The 13927-nt window shown below is 38.6% G+C and overlaps 1 protein-coding gene and 1 pseudogene across 3 annotated transcripts in view; one reads left to right on the forward strand and one right to left on the reverse strand.

The window, feature by feature from the left end:
- Window positions 1–13927, forward strand: part of LRCH2 (leucine rich repeats and calponin homology domain containing 2) — a 128160-nt gene that overhangs the window by 100828 nt on the left and 13405 nt on the right. For all 3 annotated transcript variants that reach the window (XM_017954220.2, XM_009198164.3, XM_017954221.2), the window contains exon 15: window positions 13567–13611. In XM_017954220.2, coding sequence (XP_017809709.1) covers window positions 13567–13611 — 45 coding nt within the window. The remainder of the gene's footprint in view (window positions 1–13566; window positions 13612–13927) is intronic.
- Window positions 10567–10729, reverse strand: LOC116272065 (annotated as a pseudogene).

Consider the following 13927-nt stretch of genomic DNA (forward strand, 5'->3'; position numbering starts at 1 on the left):
CATCCTATAACATTTTTTCTGTTCCCTGAATCTGTGTTTCTGATTGTTTGCATGCCCTACATATATTTCAGGTTAAGTATCTACCCCATCCCCTAATGGTATCTACCCAGTTGTCTAAGCTCTATTCCTCAGTCTTTCTTGATTCTTTTTCTTTCTCATTTCCATCACCTAGTTGGTTATCAGCCCTAATATATGCATCCTTTCTGCAATTCATGTCTGTCTCTATTGCCCTTGCCCTTTTTGGAACCCTCATACTTTCTTGCCTAGGCAGTTGTGATAACTGATTAATGGTCCTCCTTTCTCAGCTCTTGGATAATTCTCTGACTTTAAATTTCTTTATTCTAGTGTTCAGTAGCACCATAGCTTGACTGTAGTTAATAATAACTTATTATATATTTTAAAATAGCTAGAAGAAAAGATTGATAATATTCCCAGCACAAAGAAATGATAAATATCTTTGAAGTGATTACCCTAATTTGATGATTACACATTGTATGCATGTATCACAATATCACAAGTACCTGATAAATATGTACAATTACGTATCAATAAAAAATAATTATCAGACAATGTGAGAAAATGCCCTTAAATAAAACCGTAAATCTGTAAATGCTCTTTTAAATAAAACTGTAAAACTGTAAATCATCCAAAAAATTTCTTATTGGCTTCCCATTACCAATAAGATAAAGTTTGGACTTGTTAAAATCTTTGTGGACCATTCCTTGTTTCCTTCTCTATATTTCATTACCTGCCAAAATTCACTTCCTCACTAGCTTCATTGAACTGCTCTTTGTTTTCTACACAGGCTATGCTTTCTTAGTTCTTTTTGCTTTTCTTCTTCTGAGAATGTCCATTAGCCCTGTTATCTCTGGCAAATTCCTATTAATTAGAAATGGGAGTATAGTTGGCCCTCTGTATCTGCAGGTTCCACATTCATGCATTCAGCCAACCAAGATTGAAAATATGTGGGAAAAAAGGCAAAAATAATAATAATAATAATACAAATCAAAAACAATATAGTATGACAACTGTTTAGATAGCATTTACATTGTATTCAGTATTATAAGTAATCTGGAGATGATTTAAACTGTACAGGAGGATGTGAGTAGGTTATATGCAAATACTATGCCATTTTATATAAGGGAAGGGACCTGAATATCTGTGAATTTTGGCATGGGTGAGGCGGGGGCAGAGTTCCTGGAACCAATCCCTTGCAGATATCAAGAGATGATTTTATGGCACAGTGCCTGGGCTTCTAGAATCAAACCACTTGGGTTCCAGTCCTTACTTGGATACCTATTAACTATGTGACTTTGTCAAGTCATGTAACCTTAATTAAGTTTGTTTATAAAAACTTTACAAATGAGTGTAACAATACAGGCATACTTAAGAGATATTGTGGGTTTGACTCCAGACAACGCCATTAAAGCAAATATCTATTCAATAAAGCAAGTCACATGAATATATATCAATAAAGCACGTTACATGAATATTTTTGGGTTTCCCAGTGCATAAAAGTTATGTTTACATTGTTCTGTAATCAGCTAAGTGCATAATAGTATTCTGTATTAAAAAATGATATACCTTGATTAAAAATACTTTATTGCTAAAAATTGCTCACAATTATCTGAGCCTTCAGCGAGTCATAATCTTTTTGCTGGTGGAGGGTCTTGTGTAGATGTTAATGGTGGTTACTGAAGGTTGGGTGGCTATGGCGATTTCTAGTTTGCCACATCAATGGACTTTCCTTTCACAACAGATTTCTCTGTAGCATGCGATGCTATTAGATAGCATTTTACTTACGGTAGAACTTCTCTCAAAATTGGAGTCAGTCCTCTAAAACCCTGCCACTGGTTTATCAAATAAGGGTATGTCACATTGTAAATCATTTGTTTTCATTTCAACAGTGTTCACAGCTTCTTCAGCAGGAGTAAATTCTACCTTAAAAATTCCCACCTTTCTTGCACATCAATTAAAAGCAACTCCTTATTTGTTAAAGTTTTATCATGAGATTGCAGTAATTCACTCACATCTTTAAGCTCTACTTCTAGGCCAGGCGTGGTAGCTCATGCCTGTAATCCTAGAACTTTGGGAGGCCGAGGTAGGTGGATCCCTTGAGCTCAGGAGTTTGAGACCAGCTTGGGCCAATGACAAAACCTCGTCCCTACAAAAAATACAAAAAAATTAGCTGGTCATGGTGGCACATGCTTGTAGTCCCCTCTACTTGGTGGGGAGGGCTGAGGCAGGAGGATCGTTAGAGCCCAGGAGGTCAAGGCTGCAGTGAGCCAAGATCATGACACTGCACACCAGCCAGGGTGACAAAATGAAACCCTGTCTCAAAAAAAAAAAAAAAAAAAAAGCTGTACTTTTAGTTCTCCTGCTGTTTCTACCACATCTGCAGTTATTTCCTCCACTGATGTCTTGAGCCCTTCAAAATCATCCATGACAATCAGAATGAATTTCTTCCAAAATCTCGTTAATGTTGATATTTTGACCTCCTCCCATAAATCACAAATGTTCTTAATAGCATCTAGAATGATGAATCATTTGCAGAGGTTTTCAATTTACTTTGCCCAGGCCCATCAGAAGAATCACTATCTATGACCCCAATAGCTTTATATGTTATGTTATTACTTAAATAGTAAGACTTGAAAGTTGATATTACTCCTTGATCCATGCACTGCAGAATGGATGTTATGCATGAAAACAACATTGATCTCTTTGAACATCTTCATGAGAACTGTTGGTTGACTAGACTCGTTGTAAATGAGCAGTAACATTATGAAAAGAATCTTTTGGGGGGCGGAGCAAGATGGCTGAATAGGAACAGCTCCAGTCTCCAACTCCCAGCGAAATGGCCACAGAAGACCGTGATTTCTGCATTTTCAACTGAGGTACTCGGGTTCATCTCACTGGGGAGTGCCGACGATCGGTGCTGGTCAGCTGCTGCAGCCCGACCAGCGAGAAGGAAGCAGGGCGCAGGCATCACACCTGGGAAGCAAGGGGAAGGGAATCCCTTCAGCCAGGTGTTCCGCTGAGAGACACAAACACCTGGAAAATCGCAACTCCCACCCCAATATTGCACTTTAAGCAAACAGGCACACCAAGAGATCATATCCCACACCTGGCCAGGGAGGGTCCCCACGCCCACGGAGCCTCCCTCATTGCTACAGTACAGCAGTCTGTGGATCTACCGGCAAGCAGCAGCAAGGTTGGGGAGGGGCTCGCCATTGCTGAGGCTTGGCAGGTAAACAAAGCTGCTGGGAAGCTCCAACTGGTGGAGCCTACAGCAGCTCCAGGAAACCTTGCCTGTCTCTGTAGACTCCACCCTCTTGGGGACAGGGGCACAGCTACACAACAACAACAACAACAAAAAAAGCAAGCAGAAACCTCTGCAGACTTAAACCACTCTGTCTGACAGCTTTGAAGAGAGCAGTGGATCTCCCAACACGAGGTTGAGATCTGAGAAGGGAGCTGGTGACTGCCTTGCCTCAAGTGGGAACTCCCTGGACCCCTGAGTAGCCTAACTGGGAGACATCCCCACTAGGGGCAGTCTGACACCACACCTCACAGGGTGGAGTACACTCTGAGAGGAAGCTTCCAAAGCAAGAATCAGACAGGTACAATTCCGCTGTTCAGAAATATTCCATCTTCTGCAGCCTCTGCTGCTGATACTCCAGGCAAACAGGGGACTGGAGGACCTCAAGCAATCTCCAACAGACTTACAGCTGAGGGTCCTGACTGTTAGAAGGAAAACTATCAAACAGGAAGGGACACCTACACCAAAACCCCATCAGTACATCACCATCATCAAAGACCTCAGAGGCAGATAAAACCACAAAGATGGGGAAAAAGCAGGGCAGAAAAAAAGCTTGAAATTCAAAAATAAGAGCACATCTCCCCGGCAAAGGATGCGAGCCATTGCCAGCAACGGATCAAAGCTGACGAGAATGACTTTGACGAGATGAGAGAAGAAGGCTTCAGTCCATCAAATTCTCAGAGCTAAAGGAGGAATTCATAAAATCTAGCTAAAGAAACTGAAAAATCTTGAAAAATAGTGGAAGAATTGACGGCTAGAGTAATTAATGCAGAGAAGGTCATAAACGAAATGAAAGATGAAAACCATGACACGAGAAATAATGACAAATGCACAAGCTTCCAGTAACCGACTCGATCAACTGGAAGAAAGAGTATCAGCTGATTGAGGATCAAATGAATGAAATGAAGGGAGAAGAGAAACCAAAAAGAAAAAAGAAGAAAAAGAAATGAACAAAGCCCTGCAAGAAGTGCTGATTATGTAAAAAGACCAAATCTGCGTCTGATTGGGGTGCCTGAAAGTGAGGGGGGAAAATGGAACCAAGTTGGAAAAAACAATTCCTTCAGGGATATCATCCAGGAGAATTTCCAACCTAGTAGGGCAGGCCAACATTCAAATCCAGGAAATACAGAGAACGCCACAAAGATACTCCTCGAGAAGAGCAACTCCAAGACACATAATTGCTAGATTCACCAAAGTTGAAATGAAGGAAAAATCTTAAGGAGCTACAGAGAGAAAGGCCTAAGCTACCCACAAAGGAAGCCCATCAGGATCACCCAGAGATCTCGGCAGAAACTCCAAGCCAGAAGAGAGTGGGGGCCACATTCAACATTCTTAAAGAAAAGAATTTTCAACCCACTCTCATATCCAGCCAAACTGTTTCATAAGGAAGGAGAAATCCTTTACAGATAAGCAAATGTGCTTAGAGATTTTGTCACCACCAGGCCTGCCTTTACAAGAGACCCCTGAAGGAAGCACTCAACATGGAAAGGAACAACCGGTACCAGCCATTGCAAAAACATGCCAAAATGTAAAGACTTTCATCGAGGCTATTAAATGAAACTGCATCAACTAACGAGCAAAATAACCAGTTAATATCATAATGAAGTGGTGATCAAGTTCACATAACAATCTTAACCTTAAATGTAAATGGACCAAATGTCTAATGAAAAGACACAGACTGGCAAACTGGATAAAGAGTCAAGATCCATCAGTCTGCTGCATTCAGGAGACCCATCTCACAATGCAGGGATAAGAGAAGTCAAATAAAGGGATGGAGGAAGTGACACTACAAATGGGTGTCGAAAAAGCAGGGTTGCAATACTAGTCTCTGATAAAAACAGACTTTAAACCATCAAAGATCAAAAGAGACAAAGAAGGCCATTACACAATGGTAAAGGGACTAATTCAACAGGAAGAGCTAACTATCCTAAATATATATGCACCCAATACAGTAGGAGCACCTAGATTCATAAAAGCAAGTCCTTAGAGACTACAAAGCAGACTTAGACTCCCATACAATAATAATGGGAGACTTCAACACCCACTGTCAACATTAGACAGATCAACAAGACAGAAAGTTAACAAGGATATCCAGGAATTGAACTCATCTCTAAGCAAGCAGACCTGTTAATAGACATCTATAGAACTCTCCACCCCTAAATCAACAGAATATACATTCTTCTCAGCACCACATCGTACTAATTCAAAAATTCATGAACAAGGCCTGAAGTAAAGTACCTCAGCAAAATGTACACAAGAACAGAACAAATAAACTGTCTCTCAGACCACAGTGCACCAAACTAGAACTCAGGGGACTAAGAAACTCAATCAAAAACCGCTCAACTACATGGAAACTGGAACAACCTCGTTCCGAACACTCAATGGGTAATATAACGAAATGAAGGGCAGAAATAAAGATGTTCTTTGAACCAATATGAACAAGATACAACATACCAGAATCTCTGGGATTTCACATTTAAAGTGTGTAGAGGGGAAATTTATAGCACTAAATGCCCACAAGAGAAGCAGGAAAGATCAAAATTGACACCTAACATCTAAATTAAAAAGAACTAGAGAAGCAAGAGCAAACACATTCCAAAGCCAGTGGGTGAAGGCAAGAAATAACTAAGATCAGAGCAGAACTGAAGGAGATAGAGATTAATAAAAACCCAAAAATCAATGAATCCAGGGAGCTGTTTTGAAAAGATCAACAAAATTGACAGACCAATAGCAAGACTAATAAAGAAGAAGAACAGAGAAGAATCAAACTGACGCACTAAAATGATAAAGGATATCACCTCACACTGACCCCACAGAAATACAAACTACCATCAGAGAATACTTACAAACACCTCTACGCAAATAAACTGGAAAACCTAGAAGAAATGGATAATTTCCCTGACACTTACACCTTCCAAGATTCAAACCAGGAAGAAGTTGAATCCGAATAGACCAATAGTAGGCTCTGAAATTGGTGCGCCACTAATAGCCTACCAACCAAAAAAAGTCCATAGACCAGAGGGGATTCTACAGCTGAATCTCTACCAGAGGTATAAATATATTGGTACCATTCCTTCTGTTCATTCCAATCAATAGAAAAAAGAGGGAATCCTCCCCTAACTCATTTTATGAGGCCAACATCATCCTGATACCAAAGCCTGGCAGAGACATTAACAAAAAAGAGAATTTGTGTGACCAATATCCCTGATGAACATCGATGCAAAAACTCTCAATAAAATACCGCAAACCGGATTCAACAACACATCAAAAGCTTATCCAATTCATGATCATATGGGCTTCATCCCTGGGATGCAGGGCTATTCAACATCTGCAAATCAATAAACATAATCCAGCATATAAAACAGAACCAAAGGTAAGAAACTACATGATTATCTCAATAGATGGCAGCGCCTTTGACAAAATTCAACAGCCCTTCATGCTAAAACGCCACAATAAATTCAAATACGGAACGTAATTCCTCAAACACAAGAGCTATTTATGACAAACCCACAGCCAATATCATACTGAATGGGCAAAAACTGGCACCCCCTCAACTGGCAATAAGATAGGAGCCCCTCCTCACCCACCCTATTCACCCATAGTGTTGTGCCCGGCCAGGGTACCTTTAGCAAGAGAAAGAAATCAGGGTATTCAGTTAGAAAAAGAAGAAGTCAAATTGTCCCCGCCTAGTGTGACATGATTGCATATTTAGAAACCCCATTGTCTCAGCCTAAAATCTCCTTAAGCTGATAAGCAACTCAGCAAAGTCTCAGGACAAAATTAATGCAAAAATCACAAGCATTCTGCCAGGCCACCAATAACAGACAAACAGAGAGCCACAAATCAAGGAACAGAAACTCACCTACAATTGCTTCAAAGAGAATAAAATAATTTTGTGGAACTAAACTTACAAGGGATGTAAAGGACCTCTCAAGGATATCCGCAAACCCCACTGCTCTTGTGTGAAATAAAAGAGAATACAAACGAATGGAAGAACATACCATGCCTGCTTATGAAGAATCAATATCGCGTTGGCCATACTGGCCCGCTGGGTGTAATTTATAGATTCAATGCCATCCCATCAAGCCACCAATGAGTTTCTCTTCACAGAATTGGAAAACTGCTTTAAAGTTCATATGTCCAAAAAGAGCCCTCCCGTGATTCAAGACAATCCTAAGTCAAAAGAACAAAGCTGGAGGCATCACGCTACCTGACTTCAACCATACTCAAGGCTACAGTAACCAAAACAGCATGGTACTGGTACCCAAAACAGATATAGACTAATGGAACAGAACAGAGTCCCTCAGAAATAATACCAATACTAATCTGCAGCCATCTGATCTTTGACAAACCTGAGAGAAACAAGAAATGGGAAAGGATTCCCATTTAATAAATGGTGCTGAAAAATTGGCTAGCCATAAGTAGAAAGCTGAACTGGATCCTTTCCTTACTCCTTATGAAAATTAATTCAAGATGGATTAGAGACTCCCAAATGTTAGACCTAATACCATAAAAATCCTAGAGGAAAACCTAGGTAGTACCATTCAGGATACAGGCATGGGCAAAGACTTCATGTCTAAAACACCAAAAGCAACGGCAGCAAAGCTGTAAAATTGACAAATGGGATCCTCATTAAACTAAAGAGCTTCTGCACAGCAAAAGAAACTACCATCAGAGTGAACAGGCAACTCCATGAATGGGAGAAAATTTTGGCACCTACTCATCTCTTGACAAAGGGCTAATATCCAGGAACCTACAAAGAACTCAAACAAATTTTACAAGAAAAACAAACAACCCCATCAAAAGTGGGCAAAGGATAAGGAACAGACATTTCTCAAAAGAAGACATCTATACAGCCAACAGACACATGAAAAAATGCTCATCATCACTGGCCATCAGAGAAATGCAAATCAAAACCACAATGAGATACCATCTCACACCCAAAGGAATGGCTATCATTAAAAGTCAGGAAAAACAACAGGTGCTGGAGAGGATGTGGAGAAATAGGAACACTTTTACACTGTTGGTGGGATTGTAAACTGTTCAACCATTATGGAAAACAGTATGGCGATTCCTCAAGCGATCTAGAACTAGATGTACCATATGACCCAGCCATCCCATTACTACTGGGGATATACCAAAGGATTATAAATTCATGCTGCTATAAACATTACGCACACGCATGTTTCTATTGGGTAGCACTATTCACAATAGCAAAGACTTGAATCAACCCAAATGTCCATCAGTGACACAGATTGATTAAGAAAATGTGGCACATATACACCATGGAATATGCAGCCAAAAGGATGAGTCAGGGTGTCCTTTGTAGGGACATGGATGCAGCTGAAACCATCATTCTTAGCAAACTATCACAAGAACAGAAAACCAAACAATCAAAGATGTTCCCACCTCAGGGTGGAACCAAACAATGATCAATTTTGGACTCAGGAAGGAACATCACAATAATCGGGGCCTATCATGTAGGGAGTGGGGAGGGGGAGGGATTGTATCAGAGTTATACCTGATGTAAAATGACGATGATGGGTGCAGACCAACATGGCACAAGTATACATATGTAACAACCTGCACGTTATGCACATGCACCCTACAACTTAAAGTATAATAATAATAAATAAATTAAAAAAAAAAAAAAAGAATCTTTTTTTCTGAGCTCGATAGTAGGCTTAACATGTTCAGTAAAGCATGCTCTAAACAGATGTGCTGTCATCCAGGCTTTGCTGTTCTATTTATAAAGCACAGGCAGAAAATATTTAGCATAATTATTAAGGGACCTAGGATTTTTGGGATGGTTAAATGAACATTGGCTTCAATTTAGAGTCAGCAGCTGCATTAGCCCCTAACAAGAGTCAGCCTGTTCTTTGAAGCTTTGAAGCAGGCATTAACTTCTCTCTATCTACAACAGTCCTAGATGTCATATTCTTCCAATAGAAGGCTGTTTTGTCTACATAGAAAATTTGTTGTTTAGTGTAGTCACCTTTATCAGTTGTCTTAGCTAGCTAGATCTTCTGTATAATTTGCTTCACCTTCTACATCAGCACTTGCTACTTCACCTTACACTTTTATGTTATGCAGTCAGCTTCTCTCCTTCAATCTCATGAACGAACCAACCTCTACAGCTTCCAGCTTTTCTTCTGCAGTTTCCTCACCTTGACTTCATAGGATTGAAGAGAGTTAAGGCCTTGCTCTGGACTGGGCTTTGTCTTAAGGGGATGTTGTGGCTGGTTTGCTGTTCTATCCAGATCACTCAAACTTTGTCCATATTAGCAATAAGACTGTTTTGCTTTCTTATTTTTGGTATGTTCACTGGAATGAGTAGCACTTTTAATTTTCTTCAACACTTATTTGCATGCACAGCTTAGTTAATTGGAGCAAGAGGCCTAGCTTCATCCTATCTCTGCTTTCTACCTGTCTTCCTCACTAAGCTTAATCATTTCAAGCTTTTTATTTAAAGTGAAAGACATACGATTTCTTTTCACTTGAACACTCAGAGGCCATTGTGGGATTATTAATTGGCTTAATTACAATATTGTTGTGTGTCAGAGAATAGGAGATAGGGAACAACCTGTTAGTGGAGCAGTCAGAACACACACAACATTTATCGATTAAGTTTGTTTTCTTATATGGGCGTCATTTGAGTCATCTCTCAAAAATTGCAATAGAAACGTCAAAGATCACTATCACAGATCACCATAACAGATATGATAATAATGAAAAAGTTTGAAATATTGTTAGAATTCCCAGAATTTGACAGACATGAAGCGAGTACGTGCTATTGGAAAAATGGCACCAATAGGCTTGCTTGATACAGGGTTGCCACAAACCTTTTCTGCACATTTTGAAACTTTGTATTTGCACATTTAAAAAATTGTATATCCCAATAAAATCACTGGAACAAAAAAATCGATACTGTGATTAAACTGAATTTTATAGCTTGCAGGACACCTTGGATCAGCTTGGTTTTACTATAGCTTTTACTGTCATTCCACCCTGCTTCTTCCTTCACCAACATTCAAATTCTTTCCCTTATCTGCTAGCCAGGCAGATGGGAGAGGCAAAAGCAGTCTTCATTTTCAGTAGCTCTTGATTCTTTGATGTGAGAGGAACAGCACAGTCATTTAAACTTGATCCAACCTCTTTGTATCTTGCAAAGTTCATCAGCCAAAAAAAGTAAAATATGAAGGCAATGCTTGTGCAATGTACAGTTCATTTTCATGATGTATACCTTATTATGATTTGTCTGCTTGCTTCTCTTGTTTGGTCATTTCTTTGGAAGGCAGTGAATTTTTTTCTTGCGTTTTTTGTCTTCTTCAATTGTGACTTACCAAATTTCTCAATCCCAGCCGTATCAGATTTGTTGGATGTGGTTGCCAAGGAAGTAGAGTAAGGCATTTGAGCAAGCAGAATCTGAGCTGCTCAATGGCCACCAGTGGGTGTCTACAAACATTCAATTTGTAAAAAGAAAAATATTGTATCTGTGAAGTGCAGTAAAGCAAAACTCAATAAGATGAGGTGTGCCTGTACTTTCCTTCACATGATTGTTGTAACTATTAAATTATTTAATAATAAAAGTGCTTAGAATTACACTTGCCACAGAGTAAGCACTTAATAAATATTAGCATATTCACTCAAATATCACTGTTTCATTGACATATAGATTAAAACCAAAAATAAGTGACTTCAGTGATTGTCTTGCCTGATAAATAGGATTTTTTCACACATGCCAATTTCATTCAGTGGCTCTCTGGCACACTGGGTTGAAGGCATATTGAGGTTGTGTGTGAGATCACCTGGAAAGAGCATGCTGCTAGATTTGTGATAGTTGTCATAGGAGAGACGGTGGAGGAACAATATGTCTTGTATTTATTATCTCTAATACAGCTCACCCCCCAGTTTGTGGTTAAGATATCAGGTTGGTTATCTATTTTTCCAAGGGTTGTGGAAGATAATGCTGCATATGTAAAGGGGACCATTAAATAGAACCAATGGAACAGAACAGAGTCCTCAGAAATAACACCACACATCTACAACCATCTGATCTTTGACAAACCTGACAAAAACAAGAAATGGGGAAAGGAGTCTCTATTTAATAAAAGGTGCTGGGAAAACTGGCTAGCCATATGTAGAAAGCTGAAACTGGATCCCTTCCTTACATCTTATACAAAAATTAATTCAAGATGGATTAAAGACTTAAATGTTAGACCTAAAACCATAAAAACCCTAGAAGAAAACCTAGGCAATACCATTCAGGACATAGGCATGGGCAAGGACTTCATGACTAAAACACTGGAAAGCAATGCCAACAAAAAGCCAAAATAGGACAAATGGGATTCACTAAAGAGCTTCTGCACAGCAAAAGAAACTACCATCAGAGGAATAGACAACCTACAGAATGGGAGAAAATTTTAACAATCTACCCATCTGACAAAGGGCTAATATCCAGAATCTACAAAGAACTTAAACAAATTTACAAGAAAAAAAATCAAACAACCCCATCAAAAAGTGGGCAAAAGATAGGAACAGACACTTCTCGAAAGAAGACATTTATGCAGCCAACAGACACATGAAAAAATGCTCACCATCACTGGCCATCAGAAATGCACATCAAAACCACAGTGAGATACCATCTCCCACCAAAGTTAGAATGGCAATCATTAAAAAAGTCAGGAAACAACAGGTGCTGGAGAGGATGTGGGAGAAATAGGAACACTTTACACTGTTGGTGGACCATAAACTATTCAACCATTGTGGAAGACAGTGTATGATTTCAAGGATTTAGAACTGGAAATACCATTTGACCTAGCCATCCCATTGCTGGTTATATACCCAAAGGATTATAAATCATGCTACTATAAAGACATATGCACACATATGTTTATTGTGGCACTATTCACAATAGCAAACACTTGGAACCAACCCAAATGTCCATCAATGACAGACTGGATTAAGAAAATGTGGCACATATACACCATGGAATACAATGCAGCCATAAAAAAGGATGAGTTCATGTCCTTTGTAGGGACATGGATGAAGCTGGAAACCATCATTCTCAGCAAACTATCACAAGGACAGGAAACCAAACACCGCATGTTCTCACTCGTAGGTGGGAATTGAACAATGAGAACACTTGGACACAGGGTGGGGAACATCACACACTGGGGCCTGTCATGGGGTGGAGGGAAGCGGGAGGAATACCGTTAGGAGACATACTTAATGTAAATGACGAGTTAATGGGTGCAGCACACCAACATGACACATGTATACATATGTAACAAACCTGCACATTGTGCACATGTACCCTAGAACTTAAAGTATAATAAAAAAAATTGACCACAAATATAAGTATATACAAATGTAAAAAAAAATAAGAATAATTAAAAAAGAAAGAACCTTGAATGCCAGACAAAGTAGTTTGGACATAATCCAAAAGTTAGTAGGTGTTACAACAGGACAGTCATGAGTTGCAAACGGAAAGTTAATCTGCCACTGATATGTAGGATCATTTGCAGTGAAGAGGAGTCAGAAGTAAGAATTCCAGTGGTTGTCATACTGTATTTTCTTGACTCTAAGCATTTTTTCACATATAAGCATAGTTCTTATGTAGTAGGGTTGTTAAGAAGATTAAATGGATTAATACATGTAAGACATTTAAATCAGTGCCTGGCATATAGCAAGCAGTAGTACAAGTGTTAGCTGTCATCATTATTACAATTATTAATCAATATATACATTTAATGTAGTGTTTTTTTAACCCGAAAGCAGTAGGTTTCTTAATAATAGATGACATCTTAGAATGGTGAGATTATAGACCAGGTGTAAGATAATGAGGGCCTGGAAAAGGGTGGTAGTTGTGAGAATTCTGAAGAAGTAAGTCTGAGAGAGATTAAAAAAAGAATTGACTTGATGACGTATTAGATATAGTGAATTAAGAAAAAGGAAAACTCTAAGACAACCCTCAGATTACACACTTTAATGAATGGGAAATAGCTTGATTAAGAAAGAAATGTTACTTGATCTGTGTAAAGTACTTACAAAAAGGCCTTGCACATGGAAAGCATTATATTTGTTAGTTTTAGTAGTAGGACTGTTTATACTTGTTATATACTTAAATTTGTTATCAGGTCATTTAATAAAGCTACCAAAATATGAAAGAACCTTGTACATAATTTACTAGTAGGGAATTTATATGTTCAAGGGAAAATAAATTATGTGTTTTAAATATTTTTCAGTATAAATCAATGAGGAAGAGTTCAAGTGGCAATGAAAATGATGAGGTAAGAAAAGATAATTATTTGAAATGTTTACTTATATGAAGTTGGCTCAGTGAGAGTAAAATGCAATCCATTTTTCAGATTCTTTGTTTTGATTTAATGCATGGTTTTTTTCCAACAATAAAAACATATGAGCATCATCATGCAGTTATTAATTTAATCATTTAATTTCCATATGTCCTTTAGAATGGAATTACTAATAATTCAGTTTTAGAATTTTATCATCATTCATCTTAGACCTGTAATCCATGGGTGTAAGTGTGTTTCTTTCATATCTTTTATGTTTCTAAGTCAGCCTGGTTGTCAATTGAGATTTTTT

This window comes from Papio anubis, chromosome X, assembly GCF_008728515.1.
Source record: "Papio anubis isolate 15944 chromosome X, Panubis1.0, whole genome shotgun sequence".
Taxonomy (NCBI): domain Eukaryota; kingdom Metazoa; phylum Chordata; class Mammalia; order Primates; family Cercopithecidae; genus Papio; species Papio anubis.